This window comes from Alexandromys fortis, unplaced genomic scaffold (genome assembly GCF_014885135.2).
Source record: "Alexandromys fortis isolate MF-2015 unplaced genomic scaffold, M_Fortis_MF-2015_v1.1 scaffold_25, whole genome shotgun sequence".
In the NCBI taxonomy this organism is placed as follows: domain Eukaryota; kingdom Metazoa; phylum Chordata; class Mammalia; order Rodentia; family Cricetidae; genus Alexandromys; species Alexandromys fortis.
The window spans coordinates 4012578-4029391 of NW_026067904.1; the positions used below are offsets into that span (position 1 = coordinate 4012578).

The window sequence follows — 16814 nt, forward strand, 5'->3', positions numbered from 1 at the left end:
GTTGAAGAGATGGCTCAGTGGTTAAGAGCATTGCCTGCTCTTCCAGAGGTCCTGAGTTCAATTCCCAGCAACCACATGGTGGCTCACAACCATCTGTAATGAGGTCTGGTGCCCTCTTCTGGTCTGCAGACATACACACAGACAGAATATTGTATGCATAAGAATGCTGCTGGGCATTACATGCCTTTAATTCCAGCAGCCGAGAGGCAAAAGCAGGCAGAACTCTGTCTAGTCAACAGAGCTAGTTCCCAAACAGGCAAGGCTACACTAAGAAAACCTGTCTCGAAAAAAAAACAAAAAGAAAAACAAATATGAATGCTATTCTTTTTCTTATGTTGTGAGGTGAACATGGGGTTCATTTCTTCGCACTAAGCGATAATACTGAAGAGAAAGCCAGCACCTTAGAGGATGAGTCGGGAACAACACCATGAGTTCTTTGTTGGCCAGCATGTGCTACTTAGTGAACGCAAGTCTAGCCTTAACTGCGTAGTAAGACCCTTTCTTAAAGCGAAGCAAAATAAAATTTAATAAAACGGGTTTGGTTTAGCTTTGCTTTTAAAGACAGAATCACACTTTGCCCAGACTGGTCTACAAATGCTATGTAGCAAAGATGAGCTTGAATTTTTCCCCACTGCCTAAATAAGAGGTATGTGTACTACCAAACTCAATTTCACGCGATACTGGGGCATAATCCTAAGACTCAGTGTATGCTAAGCAAGCACATACCAACAGATTTGTTCCCAACAAAGGCACTTCCTCTGGACAATACTGTAAGGTACCCCTTTCTGTACATTTATATAACTTAACAGATACCTTGTAACTCATTTGCTGTTTCAACAATCCAGTGTGATATAATGTTTCTGTGGTTCAGTTAGTAGTACATAAATAATTGTAACCGCTGGGCAGTGATGGTGCACTCAGGAGGCAGAGGGAGGATCTCTGTGAGTCTGAGGCCAGCCTGGTCTACAGAGCAAATTCCAGGACAGGCTCCAAAGCCACACAAAGAAACCCTGTCTTGAAAGGAAAAAAAAAAAAAAAAAAAGCCCCCACCCCCAAAAAACCCCACTATAACCTACAGGGACAGTTTTTAAGGAAAGTATTAAAATAAACTGGAGTTCCCTCTGCCCACGCTCTCTCTACTCCCCTACCAAAATCTTTACTTCATAATTCTATCACCATAGCTCAGAAATACAATCTACAATGACATTTCTTTTAAATATAAAAGGTTAGGGATATAGCTCAGTGGTTGGGTTACTTGCCTAGCATGCGCCCTGGGCTACACAGTAATAAAACTCAAGCCAAACAACCTGCCTTCAAATCAATCCTAGCCCTACTTCTTATAAAGTAAAGAAGGGGCTAACGACTTCTTATCCCAAAGGGTTGCTGATGATGCTAAATTAAGTACTTACACTATGCCTGATCAGTGTGCCAGTTATTATTGCCAAAACCAAGAAGATAAAACAAACTTCAAGTGCAGTGAATTTCTGGAGTAGATTCTTTTTGTAAGTTTAATTCTTCTCATTAAAATTTAATTTAACATTCTTAATGATTGCACTTTTTAACTTGGCAGCAAGAGGTTTGTTTTGCTTTTAGAGACAGAGTCGCAGGTCTTCTTCCCTCTTCTGTGTCAATAAAGTATTTATAACAAATATTATTAAGTTTACTCACTGGTCTCTGCTTTGAAGATGATAAAAGCTTGTGAAAATATCTTGCCTACAAAATTTTAAGCACTCTTTACTTGAGAAAAAGGACAAAAGTGTATAAACTCCAGTATATGACAGATATTTACAAGATGTTTCCCAACTCAATTTCATGAACTTATGAATCAACCAAGCAATACTTTTATACAGCAAATCTCCCAAAAATTGCTCTATGCCCATTTAAAACAGGTTTCTCTTGAGTTCGAGGCCAGCCTGGTTTACAATAGCTAGTTCCAGGACAGGTTCCAAAGCAATACAGAGAAACTCTGTCTTGAAAAACCCATGGGTGTGTGTGTGTGTGTGTGTGTGTAAATTTTGTACTGAAAAATTGTGACTTTATTTGTAGTATTGTGACTTCTAAAAAAAAAGACTGTTATTTTTAAATATTTAATTGGCTGTCACAATAGATCACAGATGTTTTTTATTTTGTTTATAAGTGTCTTATAGAGTTCAGGCTGTGTTGCACCTCACAAGTGTTGAGATTATAGCCATGTATTAAATGTTTTTGCCTTTTTTTCTCTTTGATGTTCCAAGTGGAAGAGGAAGTTGTAGAAAAGCAGATTACCAACATAATGGAAGAATATTATAAAAATCAGACCTGATATTAGTAAAGGAAAACATGAGGCAACAAATACTTTATCACTAAAAATCTGAGTAAAAGTCTGATTTTTATTATGGATGATGGAAAAAAGGTTAAGTATGTGTTAAAGCCTCAGAATATATATATATATATGATCATCACCTCCCTTCAAATAGTGTTTTCTTGATTTTTCAAAACACCGAGCCTCTCAAAGTGAGTGCCTGACACATACAAGAAAAATGGAGCATGTCTGCTTGCCTGCCAGGTAGGTATGGGTAGACTATGACTTACTTATTACAGGGCAACTGACGTTTTAGAAGTGGAACAATCATCCTGTCCAAATTTTGGCTTTGGGATCCAATGTTTTCCATGAGAAGCTGCCTTCAGGTCCTTTCTTCTAATTTTTGATGAATAATTTTGTATTCTCCCAGTAATGACTGTAAATCTGACCTCGAACCATCAAGTATAACAGAAACGCTCTTAATTTCACAGAATTTAGAAAACTGAATGATAGAAAATAGTAACTGGAATCTAAAATCTAAGGATTACGTGAGACTTGCTCCATTTTATTTAAATTCACCTGAACTAAAATTAATATTAAAAAGGTTCACCTTAACTCAAATCTAAAACTATCAAGTGCTGCTTCTCACACTCCATTTCAGACACTGTCAAGCACATGCAGGGCTGTTCTCAGAGCCCTTCTAGAACTTCTGTGTAAAGTGAAATGAAGTTAACATACAAAAGATTGTTGCAATACAAACTGTTGAGCAGTCTAATATGAGATTTCTACTCTATATATTTCAGATTATAAAGTCAGTCATTATAATCCCCCAGGATTACTTTAAATAAAAAATTTTATTTCTAAGGATTTTTATTTCTAAGCCTAAGAACAGTGAGGAAAGAGCCAACGTTAAGTGTACAATGAGAATAAAAGTCAAGTGGTTAAGAGTCTAGTTATGGCATTGATTATTTTTTAACAAGTCATTTAAGTCTTCTGGATCATGTACTCTTCCATAAATGAGTCTCCCTCATTCTTAAGTTGCATGTTGTCATGATCTCCACAGTGCATATGCCCCTCAATTTGACAGGCACCGACAGAACCCTACACTAGCTGTGGCAATGCACAACTGGACATGGATCCAAGACAATGTGAAAATACATTTAATTATATTGGCTGGAATTTATCTTTTAATTTTTAGTTTCGTTTTGTTTGTTTGCTTTATTCTAAAACAGGGTTTCACTATGGAGTGCTGGCTGGTCTGGAACCACCTATGTAGACCAGACTAACAGGGAACTCACAGAGATTACCAGCCTCTACAGGAGTAAAGGGTGTGCACAACAACATCTGGCATGTTAAAGTATCTTACCAGTTGTACGAAATTTACAATTCCACCAAGACAACTAACTGCTGACTCTGTAACATGAAGGGAAATCTCTGAATCATAATGTCTTGATAAATGTTATCTTTGGTACCCATTCTCCACCCTTAATTTCCATCTCCCATGATGTTACTTCTGCGGGATTCCGGAATCAAGAGCATGGAGGCAAAGGTCAGTTTGTAAACTAGTACAGGTTGAAATTAAACACTTGAAAATATTACATTCCTAGTGAATAATAAACCAAGTACTTAGAAGTACAAATGGTTTTATTATAATGTTTGCACTAAGGATATATAAGACACAGCTAATTACCAAATTCTAGTACCTCAGAATTCACATAAAGGGTAGTAACAGCCCCACTATACAAAGTGAAATAATCTACAAATTTCAAGTAAGCCAGTTGCAATGAAGCACAACTGCACTCCCAGAACTGGAAGTCTGGACAAGGAGTAAGGACTATAAGTTCCAGGCTAGTGTGGGCTACACAGCAAGTTCCAGGCCAGCTTAAGCTTCACAATGAGAACTTTTCTCAAAAAGGGGGTAAGTACATATAGCTACTAATAACTATTTTATCAGATAATTATCTGTACAAGAGCTGTCATGAATATGTGAACTGTCTATTTTGAAATGTCTACGTCAGTAAAGAGTACTTCCCTAAAGGACAAAGATAAAGAAGTGATAGAGAAAAGGGAGAGCTTGTATTTAATTTGCAACTGAAAGAATTCAAAGATAGTGAAATTACTATTAGTTAAAATTTTAAAAATGAATGCAAACTAGAGAACAGCTGTGTTTTGACAGAGATGGTGAATGTATAAAAAATACTTTAATGGAGATACAAGTAGATATAGTGTATTGTGATGACTTAACCACAAATGCCTTCCCTATTTAAGTATTTCAATCAGTACTGTTAGTACACATACCTCGGAGAATTCTTTCCTCATGGCAACGAAGAAAATCCCAGATTCTAACAGTGCCGTCATCAGAGCATGTAGCAAATTTATTATCCGTGGGTGAGAAACTGTTACATGAAGACACACAGCAGGGGAAAGAAGTCAGCATTTAACAGATCATCCATGCTTCTCAGACAGGGAAAAACAAAAACACTGCTGCATTATAAACAGAAGAAGGATGTATCCAGTGAAGAAGCCCTTAAAGAGAATGGAGTCAGCTAACATATGAATCTCATCAAAAGACTTCAAAATCATAGAAGGTTTTCTTTACAGTTTTCCATCAATATTCAGAACTTCTCAGTGCATTACTAGTCCTATCATTACCTGTGCTCCTTTTAGTATATTTCCTGTACCAACAAATCATGGGGAGCTGCCTTAGCAGTAAAACTACATGTACTCTACTCTTAACAATATTTCTGCATATAATCATTTAAGCCACAGAGTAATACTGCTCAAAACATGAGCATCAGTTTCTGCCTCAGATACTTAAAACATCATCCTTATATACCATGTTTCTCACTTATTTAAAAGGCTCGTGAAAACCGCACGCTTTCTTCCAGGTGTAAAGTAATCCCATGAATGTTGTACCTCTGGAGGAAAACTTAAAATATACACCAGATATTTTTAAAGCCAATGACTACTACACAAGAGGAAGCCAGTTTTCTTCCTGGCTGTAAAACCATCAAGATTTTCAATGAACTGTATGAACTCCCTTGAACTCTGAATGGCTAGAGGTGGAAAAATGATGAGCACGACACTGAGGTCAAGTCTATAAAGCAGAAACATATGCACCAGGTTCTGTGGATTCTGAAAGGAGAAACAAGTGACTGCCAATGGTGTTTCTAAAGTCAACCTCTTCCCACACGTAGATGGCACAACCTTAAGAGAATGCTTAGCTTTATTCTGAGGCTGCAGCAATTCTTCAGGCTTCTTTTTGAAACTCTTTCCCCCGGTTTTACTATACATTTCTCACTGTTATGTAAAAACATACAACTCACTGAAAATGTTTTAACTCCACTCATACATTTGCGTAAGTCATGTTATCAACAGTGAATCAGAAGAAAAGTCCTAGAGTCTTCTTTGACAAAGGTCTGCTTACAGCTGCAAAGCATGAAGAACCCATTCATTAATCCGTTAATGTTTGCCACGTCCAGAGAGTTATCTGTGAGGTTTTTAGTCCTATACTTTCTTTCTTTTTGAAGTCGTGGCAGAACCAAGCCAACCAGGTCTTCACTTAAGCCTCTTTTTTTCCTTGACTTTTGTGTGGATTCTGAAGGTGATTTCTGTAGGCTTTAGATTTTATTCAGTTGTATAATTAAAGACTGAATTCTTTATTTGGAATATTCTTGTCTTACACAGTAGATAATAAAAAGGAATAACGTATACACATTATTAACCATAAATAAAAAGAGAAAACCAGTGCAAAATGTGGCAGACAATACATCTCTAACATATTGCAAAGGCTGATACCAGGACAAAACTATTTCAGAAAGGTGCCAGCAAAATGGTGAATGTGTGAAAACAAAGAGAAATATTGTGTTCATAAGGTGCGGAAAGTTTCCCAGAATCTGAGAGAGCCCATGCATCTCTGCACCCAGAATACACTTAGAGAGTAATTTAACCATGACAATAGGGACTACAGAAAATGGTATATTGTGTATAAACCTGGCCTCTCTAATCGCCTCCTTATGTGCCTGGAACATCTTGACGTTGTTCATGTTGGATTGCCAATATTTCACATATCCTCCATGATCTGCTGTCAACATCCACATGTCATTATGTGACCAAGTCATGGCCCTCACAGGGCTATCATGAGCCTGTAAAAATAGAAAACACTTTTAAGTTTTTATTTAAGAGAATATATGGCTGAAGCTGACAGGAATCTCTATTAACTCAGAGCAGTAAACTGTCCAATTGTTAAGTTTTATATGGCCAATGAAGTTGACTATGCCCTCAAGTTTTAAGAGGAGCTACCATCTGGTGGTTCCTGTTACCTGCAATATGGTTTCAAAGTTGAAAGTCAGCCCATTCCACAAGGTGAACTCTCCACTAGAAGCTCCAGTGACCAATCGTCTTCCTTCTGGAGTCCACTGGGGGAGGAAAAGGAAGACAGGGCAAACATAAGAACATGCCATGCAACTTCACTAATTTCAGGAATATTTTCAAAGGCGGTTTTGCTTGCTTGGTTTGGTTTTATTTGTGTCTGTGCATGTGTAGGTTGAGCGAGAGTTACAGGCAGTTGTCAGTTTCAGAATGTGGGTGTAGGGAACTGAACTCAAGTCCTCTAAAAAAGCTGCAATGTTCTAAGCCGGGTGGTGGTGGTGCACGCCTTTAATCCTAGCACTTGGGAGGCAGAGGCAGGCGGATCTCTGTGAGTTCGAGGCCAGCCTGGTCTAGAAGAGCTAGTTCCAGGTCAGGAACCAAAAGCTACAGAGAAACCCTGTCTCAAAAATCAAAAAAAAAAAAAAAAAAAACTGCAATGTTCTTAATTGCTGAGTATCTCACCAGTGCATAGAATTTATTCATAAAATATTAAATAATCAAAATAAAGTAGACAACACTAAGTTTTAATGTTAATGTACCTTTCTAAGTAAGTGTATTTTGAGAAAAGAGCTTGCATCACAAAGTGCAAGGAAAGCACTAACACTGGTTATTAGCTAAATTTAAAGAGATGTATTATGAATACCCCTATGTACTTAAAAAGCAAGTTTTTTTAACATAACATGTAAAAATTTCACTTTTATTTATTTATTAAAGATTTCTGTCTCTTCCCCACCGCCGCCTCCCATTTCCCTCCCCCTCCCCCAATCAAGTCCCCCTCCCTCGTCAGCCCAAAGAGCAATCAGGGTTCTCTGCCCTGTGGGAAGTCCAAGGACCACCCACCTCCATCCAGGTCTAGTAAGGTGAGCATCCAAGCTGCCTAGGCTCCCACAAAGCCAATACGTGCAGTAGGATCAAAAACCCATTGCCATTGTTCTTGAGGTCTCAGTAGTCCTCATTGTTCGCTATGTTCAGTGAGACCGGTTTTAACCCAGGCTTTTTCAGACCCAGGCTAGCTGGCCTTGGTGAGTTCCCGATAGAACATCCCCCATTGTCTCAGTGTGTGGGTGCACCCCTCGTGGACCTGAGTTCCTTGCTCGTGCTCTCTCTCCTTCTGCTCCTGATTTGGACCTTGAGATTTCAGTCCAGAAAAATTTCACTTTTATCTAGGCCACTTAATAGACTAATATAAATAAGGTAGGCAGTCACCAGAAAACTTCAAATGACTAAATGAAAAATAAAGAAATCTTTCAATTGCTGTTTGACTGTCCAGTGGTATATATAAAGCACTTGATAGCTGGATGTATAAGGCCAATCTCAGCTGTACTGTAAGACTTCACCTCAAAAAATAAAATCAGCTCTGTGGCAAAGGCCCAGAAGCAAAGCACTGGGAGGCAGAGACAGGATGCCAAATTCAAGACCATTCTTGGCTGCATGAGACCCTGAACTAAGAGGGAGGGGAGCGAATGGGAGGGGAGGGGAGGGGAGGGGAGGGGAGAGGAGGGAAGGAGAGCGGAGGGGAGGGGAGTGGGGGAGGGGAGGGGAGGGGAGGGGAGGGAGGGAGGCAGGCAAGACAAGACAGAGAAAGCCAGCCAGCCAGGTGGTGGTGGCACACACTTTTTATTCCAGCACTCCAGAGGCAGAGGCAGGAGGATATCTGAGTTCAAGATCAACCTGGTCTACACAGCCAGGATTACAGAGAAACCTTGCTTCTAAAAATAAGTAAGTAAATAAAAACAAATAAATAGCTAAATAAAGAATAGGCAGGCATGTGGCACATACTTTTAATCCCAAGCACTTGGGTGGCAAAGGCAAAAGATCTTTATGAGTTCAGGGCCAACATGGTCTGGATAGCAAGTTCTAGGCCAGCTAGGATCTTGTCTCAAAAATAAAATACCCCTCCCTCCTCAAGCAGAATGGTAACAATTATTACATTAAGAACATTAAAAATATCAAACTTTCCCTACAACTAAATATTCTTTAAAATTTAGGAGAGAAGCTAGTGATGTTAGAATATTTGCCTAGAAAACACAAGGCCCCCAAGTTTGATCCTAACACCAAACTAGGCAGAGTGGTACACTGCCGATAATTCTAGCATTCAAGAGATAGAGGAATGGAATCAAAAGTTCAAGGTCGAGACTAGAGAGAAGGCTAATTGGTTAAGAGCACAGCCTGCTCTTCCAGAGGTCTAAAGAAAAAAGATAGGTGTGCTTAAAGAAACATGATAAAATAGATAAAGTTTATTTGGAAAATGGTGCAAATACATATGGCCACGTGGCTCTTTATTGCTTTATCAATACATCATTTTGATGATTCTGAATAAAGTGCTCTTAATATTCCTAGATTTTGTTATTTGCTATGATCCTAACCCTATCAATTCTGTAGTAAACCAAACTGTAAATACAGAACTTCTTAATAACCTTTCAACAGACTGTGTCTTTAATACACACAAATTTTCTAAGATCTCATACCTCGATCTCCAAAGAAAACTTATCTACCACATGGACAAGGTGAAAGGGGACCAAGATTTCTAGGGCAGCATAGGCTACATTACAAGATGAGTTCAAAACTAGCATGAGGTTTATTGTTGTGTGGTTTGTTCTTAAAGGGGTGGGAGGCTAAAGATGTAAATAAGAACATATGCAAGGTCCTAGGTTCTAGCCTTAGTATTAAGGGGAGAAATTAAAAATATAGATACAAGATGTGCAGGTTCCATTTCAGAAAGGTTTTCTGCATTACAAAAGGATAATAAAGTGCTGGAGAATGACCCAGCAGTTCAAAGTGTTTGCAGCTCATTCAGGACAGAGTTTGCTTCCCAATACCAACATCAGATAGCTCACAACCACCTGTTAACTATAGCTCCAGAGAATCCTGACAATGTGAGCTCAACTCCTAGAAGCCACATAAAGGTCAAACAACAGAAACAACTCCATTGGTGATCCTGATCGCCACATATACACCATAGGGGAGAGTCCCCCCCCTATAAAGTTTAAAAATAAAATAAAAAACAAGGGTGTTGTGGAATATTAGATAATATGTGTTACATTCGTTTGTTCTGTAGAATATTTGTTTAATGATGCAAAGATGTGTTGCATTTGTTTACCTCTATAAAACTGTGTTACTTTGCCTGTTTTATACCTAATTGGTCTAATAAAGAGCTGAACGGCCAATAGCTACATAGGAGAAAAGATAGGCAGGGCTGGAGGCAGAGAGAATGACTAGAAGAGCAGAGGGAGGAACAAAAAAGGAAAAGAGGAAGATACCTGGGGCCAACCACCCAACCACACAATTAGTCACAGAGAAAGGGAAGAAAAGAATATAGAATAGAGAAATTAAAAGCCCAGAGGCAAAAGGTAAATGGGATAATTTAAGAAAAACTGACTAGAAACAAGCCATTTTAAAGCCAAGCATTCATAAGCATAAGAATAAGCCTTCATGTGTTTATTTGGGATCTGGGTGGCAGGCCCCCAAAGAGCAAAGAGATAGATAAATAAATACATACATACATGGGAGTTTAGAACTAGCTCAATGGTTAAAATAATATGCTAATTTTACAGAGGCCTGAGTCTGGTTGCCAGCATCCACGTAAAGCAGCTACCAACCTGTAACTTCCAGCTCCAAAGGATTGGATGCCCTCTTCTAGCCTCCAAGGGCACCTCCACTAACATGCATAGAGACATGCATGTATACGCATCATTTAATATAAAATCAATCCAGTCAGCAGTGGTGTACATTTTTAATTCCAGCACTTGGGAGGCAGAAGCAGGAGGATCTCTTGAGTTTGAGGCCAGCCTGGTCTACAGAGCAAGTTCCAGGACAACCAGAGCTATACAGAGAAACCTTATCTCAGAAAACAAAAAACAAAACAAAAAAATTCTTGTTGGCATTGGTGGTGCAGCTTTTAATCCCAGCATTTGGGAGGCAGAGGCAGGGGAATCGAGGCCAGCCTGAACTACAAGAGCTAATTCCAGAACAATTAGGACAGAGAAACCGTGTCTTGAAAATCCAAATAATAAATTCTAAAAAATGGAAGAAGAAATGAAATAAAAAGAAATTATTACACTATCATTTGTAGGAATATGAACTGAATGTCTGGTCGATATGGAAAAGAATCTTTTACTGAAAAATCCCTTCAAAATATAAAGCAATGTGACTATCTTCCTGATTATAAAACTGTATTTTATAATTCCAAAGAAACTACTGGGAACCTTCATAGAGCTATTAAGTATGATGATGTATCATAGTTTTTTAGCTGTCCTAAAACATCATTTCCTATCAAAACCCGACAGCTTTTTATTCAGTTTAGGATGCTGTTTTTCCAACAGCAACAAAGCCATCTCTACTCAAGGGCTATCCTGAGACCTGCTGCAGTATGAAATGCTACATATTCCAGGATTCTATAACATGATGAAAAACAACTCAACAAAGTACATTATCCTACTATCAGTGCACAAATGGATAAAACAGTGGATTCCAAAGTAAAACTGTTAGTGTCTCTCTGTGTAGTCCTGATTATTCTCAAACTATGTGGATCAGGTTGGCCTTGAACTCACAGAAATCCTCACGCTTCTGGGATTAAAGACAAACGCGCTAGCTAGCCGGGCGGAGGTGGTGCACGCCTTTAATCCCAGCACTCGGGAGGTAGAGGCCAGCCTGGTCTACGAGAGCTAGTTCCAGGACAGGAACCAAAAAGCTACAGAGAAACCGAAAAGCTACAGAGAAACCGAAAAGCTACAGAGAAACCGAGAAACCCCGTCTCGAAAATCAAAAAAAAAAAAAAAAAAAAAAAAAAAAACATGTGCTACCTTGCCCAACCTTGTCAAATACATTTGTAAAACTAAGAATTAATTTTTAAAAAAAATATCTAACAGAATACTTACCCTCACAACAAACACTGGGCATTTTACTTTGTTTGTTGATGTTCTAACAAATTTTGTTGTGACTGCATTCATAGGATTATTCAACATTCCTATAGGTGGAACCAGCTATCAAAAAAAAAGAACAGTGGGTTTTTATAACACCTGATAACACACAGAGAAGAAACAAGGTACACAGCAAGGTAACTATTTCAATATCTACAGAGAACTTCAGGGTAACTTTCTACATTAAAAGAAAACCAATATAAAAAGTTACACAACTATTAGTATTAATCTAGAACTTAATTTCAACATCTGCTTAAGCATCAGATTTCCTAGATTACTTCTCCAAGTCAATACAGCAAAGCATGTTTGCAGAACCCCAAATTTAAAATTAATTTTTCTATTAAAAGACTTTGAAGCTGTTCAACTTTCTACATTGCTTTTGCCCGCCCCCTAAGTTTATTCATCATTAAATTTAAAGGAATATTTAAGTTGAGACAATATTAAATCAAGGTAAATACTACATACACTTTTGGAAATGTGTTAACTATAAAAAAGAAGTCAAGACAACCTTGACCCTGAACTCACATGCTTTGAGGTTTAGAAGGAGGTTCTTATTAAGCTAGTATTATAGAACTTATACTTACATCATTATAATAACCTGCATCCGGCTGAATGGCCCGCATATCTCTCTGATCTCTTTGCCATATCCTATTCTGTTAAAAAATAAATTAATGAGTACACAGTTTTGTGACAGTCATGTAAAATTTAATTAATAATGAAACCTAATGTATATTTTTAATTTGTTGTATGGATATTTGCCTGCATGTGTATGCATGTGGGTACCAAGCTACACACTCATGTTTAGTACCCACAGAGGTCAGAAGAGCATGAGATACTCTGAAACTGGAATTACAGATGATTATGGGTCACCATGTTCATGCTGAGAATCAATCCAAGTCCTCTAGAAAAGCAGTCTGTGCTCTTAAGCATTGAGTTAGCTCCCCAAACCCCAAATGTAACAGGATTCATGTGTGTTTTGAGTTTTGTTTTGGTTTTGGTGTTTTTGGTTTTTCAAGACAGGGTTTCTCTGTGTGGCTTTGGAGCCTGAACTGGAACTCACTCTGTAGACCAGACTGGCCTCAAACTCAAAGAGATCCACCTGCCTCTGCCTCCCTAGTGCTGGAAGGTGTCACCACCGTCAGGCCTTCTTTTAGTATTTAAGACAGGGTCTCGCTGTGTAGCCCTGGCTAGCCTGCAATTCCCTAGCTATACCAGTGTGGCTTGGAATTCAGAGTTCATTGGCCTCCTGGGCACTGGGATACCAGGCTGTTTTCTCAAACACAGATAACAGTGATGGCTTTTCCCTTTTTTCTTTTGCTGCTGCCCCTGCTTAGAATTTTACTCAAGAAGCCCTTACCCTACTCATCCAGTTCCTCTGATCCCCAAATCATCCTCACTCAATTTTCATATTGATAAATGGAATGGGGGAAGGGCTGGTGAGATGGCTCAGTGGCTAAGAGCACTGGCTGCTCTTCTAGAAGACCTGGATGCCAGTGCCCAAATGGCTCACAGCATGTTAACTCCAGTTACACAGGATGCAACACCCTCTACTTCCCTATGTGGGCACCAGGCATACACATGATAGACATACATGCATGCAAACAAAACAATAATATACATAAAATAATTAAGTTGGATGGGCAGGCAGGATGTAAGGACAGACTGGCAACCAGAATTCTGGCAAATCCATTAACACAAAAGTTTCCCTTTATCTTTCTTTTGGTTTTCTTTTTTATTCTTTCCAAATTCTAGCTTCATACTCTAGTTTCCCAAATGAAATTGCCAAGAATCAACCAGTGTGATGTCACATGCCTTAATCTCAGTACTTAGGGGATGAAGGGGAAAAGTTCAGGAATTCAAAACCAGCCTGTCTAAAAAAGGGGGAGAAACTAAAAAGTCTAAATCTATCCTTGACACTTTTTGCCATGTGTCTGTAATACACTAATTAGTTCAATGTGCAAACAACAGGCCTTTACCCACTGAACTAAGGTATAAAAAACAAACTAAACCAAACTGGATGGAATAGTAACATTTAAAAGGTACATAAAGAGCTCAAAAGTAGAGAAACAGAGCTAAGAGCACTTTCAGCAGATCAGGGTATTCTACAAGTGTACTCAGTCTTCAAGGTAACTATAGAGCTCCTTCTTTCTCCAGACTACAATTCCTTACCCTTGGGAACTCAGAAGTAGGACAAGCCACGTTCTCAGAGCCAGTGTCTCAAAAATGTTACTATGTTGGTAATCACTATTATTTCACATACACTGTATTATTTTGGGAAGATGATTAACAAACTCTTCATCTAAATACTAATCCATCCCACTAATTCAAGAAATACCAGTAATACTTAATACACTTTAGCATAAAAAAAAGAAACAAAAACACTTTGACTATCAAAGTACATTCAATGGACTTACCTCCAAATACTTAATTACAGATGGATTATAGTCTATGGTTTTCCGGTTTACAGCTTTTCTCATTCGTTTTCCATCAAAGGTAAGCTGCTGCATTGCTTGCTGCTGTGCAAAATCAGGCCGTTTATAAAATAGCTGTCGGGGTGCCTGGTGTTGAAACCTTGGCATGTGGAAAAATCGTGGAGGAGAGCCAATTTCTGTAGCCATGGTGATGTTTTCCTCCTAGGCCACTAAAAAAGAGGAAGTATTTTCAGCACATGTATCAGCATACAACAGTGCCTAAAAGCATTTTTCTTCTAACCTGAAAAATTTTTTAGACTTTAAAAAAATGTGTGTGGGTGTTTTGCCTACAAGAATATGTCTGAAAGGCCAGTAGAGGGCATCAGATACCCTGGAACTGGAGTTAAGGATGGATGTGAGCTGCCATGTGCATGCTTGGAATCGAACCTGGGTCATCTAGAAGAGTGGCCAGTGGCTCTTACTGGAGCCATCTCTCCAGTCCCAAGCTAAAACCAATTAAGTGAATAGTTTTTAAAATGTTATTTATTTTGGGCGTTTTGTGATAGGCTTCTTTGTGTAGCCCTGGCTGTCCTGGAACTCGCTCTGTAGACCAGGCTGGCCTTGAACTCTGAGATCCACCTGCCTCTGCCTCCCAAGTACTAGGATTAAAGGCATGTATCACCAACACTAGGCTACAATTATTCTTATTTCAGAGAAAGATTGTAATTTCCACTATTTTTCTGTTTTTACATTTGATTTATGTTACTCTCTAGATATTTTATAAAAGGGTTTAGAAAAAAATTATTATATTCTTCAGGTAAAAATGGTGTCACCAAAGAAGTTTCATTCAGCAACTGATGAGAGCAGATGGATAGACCCACAGTCAAACTTTAGATGGAGCTTGAGGTCCTGTAGAAGGGGAGCGAGGATTGTAGGAGACAGAAGGGCCAAGAAACCATAAGAAAATGGGCCAGAGTCACAAAGCCTGTATGGGTCTGATCTATGTATGTATGTATATATACACACACACACATATATATGTTACGGTAGTGTATGTATATATACATATATACGTATGTATGTATGTATGTATACACACACACACATATATATGTTACGGTAGTGTAACTTGCTGTACCTGTGGGACTCTTAACAGTGGAAGTGGGGGCTGTCTTTAACTCTTTAGCCTGCTTAGGGACCCTTTTCCTACTGAGTTGCCTCATCCAGTCCTAATATGAGGGAATGTGCCTAGATTTATTATAACTTGATATGCCGTGACTGATTTGATATTCCTGGGAGGCCTGCTCTTTTTTTAAAAGGGAAAAAGAGGAAGTCAGGGAGAGGCACTGGGAGGAGAAGGGGGAGGACAATGGAGAAGACTAGAATTAGAATGCAGTATGTAATATATGAGAGAAGAATTTTTAAAAAGGAAAGAAAATGGTCTTGGTACTACTTCATTCATCTTTATGACTTCAAATAGTCCTTGCAAGAGTAACAGCAATGAGGCAAGAGTGGTGATAGTAATGGTGGAGATGAAAAGAAATCCTGACACACACGAAAATAAACATGGCCACAAAAATAGATATTTAATGTGTTACTTCTACTACTAGGAAGCAATTCTTGATCTACAGTTCCAACATGTTAGTTTGTAATGAGATAAGAAACACCCCACCTATTAAAGCTATATATGAATTACTGTATATAAAAAGCACTTAAGGACTGGAGAGATGGCTCCGTGGTTAAGTGCACTGCCTGCTCTTCCAAAGGTCCTGAGTTCAATTCCCAGCAACCACATGGTGGCTCACAACCATCTGTAATGAGGTCTGGTGCCCTCTTCTGGCCTGCAGGCATACAGACAGAATATTATATACATAATAAATAAATATTTTTTAAAATAATAAATAAAAAGCACTTAGAGGCTGGTGATGAATCTGCCTACTCAGACACCTCATGAATACAACTACATCTCAGCAAGGAGACTTAAAACTTCAATCCAGATATATCTGGCCCAATTTTTCTAAAGGCCTAAACTTAAATCTGTTTTGAGACATAGTCTCATTGTGTGATCCAGTCTAGTTCTAAACTCAGAATCTTCCACTCGCTACCTCCCAAATGCTGAGCCATGCGCCAATCCCTTTCAAACTTATATTTTAAGACAGGTGGTAACAGCACATGCTTTTAATCCCAGCACTAATGAGGCTGAGGCAGGTGAACCTCCAAATTCTAGGCCAGCCTGGTCTACAGAAAGTTCCAGTATAGCCAGAGTTACACAGAGAAACCCTGAGGCCGGCAGAGCCTTTTATCCCAGCATTTAGGTAGGAATGGTTGGATCTCTGTTGTGAGTTTGAGGCCAACCTGGTCTACATAGTGAGTTGTAGACCAACCAGAATTACAATGGTAAGTAAGACTTTGTCTTAAAACAAAACCAAGCCAGGCGGTGGTGGCACACACCTTTAATCCCAGCACTCGGGAGGCAGAGGCAGGCGGATCTCTGTGAGTTTGAGACCAGCCTGATCTACAAGAGCTAGTTCCAGGACAGGCTCCAAAGCCACAGAGAAACCCTGTCTTGAAAAACCAAAGAAAACCAAAAAAAAAAAAAAAAAAAGGAGAAAAATGAATAGCTCAATAAAAGTGAAGAGAGGGAGGAGGGGACAAAGAGGGGGGAGGGGAGGTGGAGGGTGGAGAGAGGAGGAGGAGAAAAAGAAAAAGAAGAACCAAGAATGTGCTAATCAGAGAGAAGTCCTCTCCAATACAGGTTGCAAGAGTTGAAAAAAGAGACTACTTCCTAAGAACGGTCTTTCTTTCCAGGATAATGAAAAGATTAGAACTAGG

At 38.9% G+C, this 16814-nt stretch overlaps 1 protein-coding gene across 4 annotated transcripts in view; it reads right to left on the bottom strand.

Annotated features, from left to right (window-relative positions):
* The window catches only part of Wdr33 (WD repeat domain 33), a 106573-nt gene that overhangs the window by 66791 nt on the left and 22968 nt on the right, over window positions 1-16814 (bottom strand). For 3 of the 4 annotated variants that reach the window (XR_007590538.1, XM_050135087.1, XM_050135086.1), the window contains exons 2-7: window positions 13986-14212; window positions 12156-12224; window positions 11530-11634; window positions 6604-6699; window positions 6275-6426; window positions 4580-4677 (exon numbers count right to left, since the gene is read on the bottom strand). Coding sequence is in view for 3 of the 4 variants with exons in the window: in XM_050135087.1 (XP_049991044.1) it covers window positions 4580-4677; window positions 6275-6426; window positions 6604-6699; window positions 11530-11634; window positions 12156-12224; window positions 13986-14189 (724 nt within the window). In the remaining variant the exon portion in view is untranslated. Of the gene's footprint in view, window positions 1-1490; window positions 2731-4579; window positions 4678-6274; window positions 6427-6603; window positions 6700-11529; window positions 11635-12155; window positions 12225-13985; window positions 14213-16814 lie in introns of those variants that run through there. The other variant, XM_050135088.1, reaches the window with a different exon arrangement.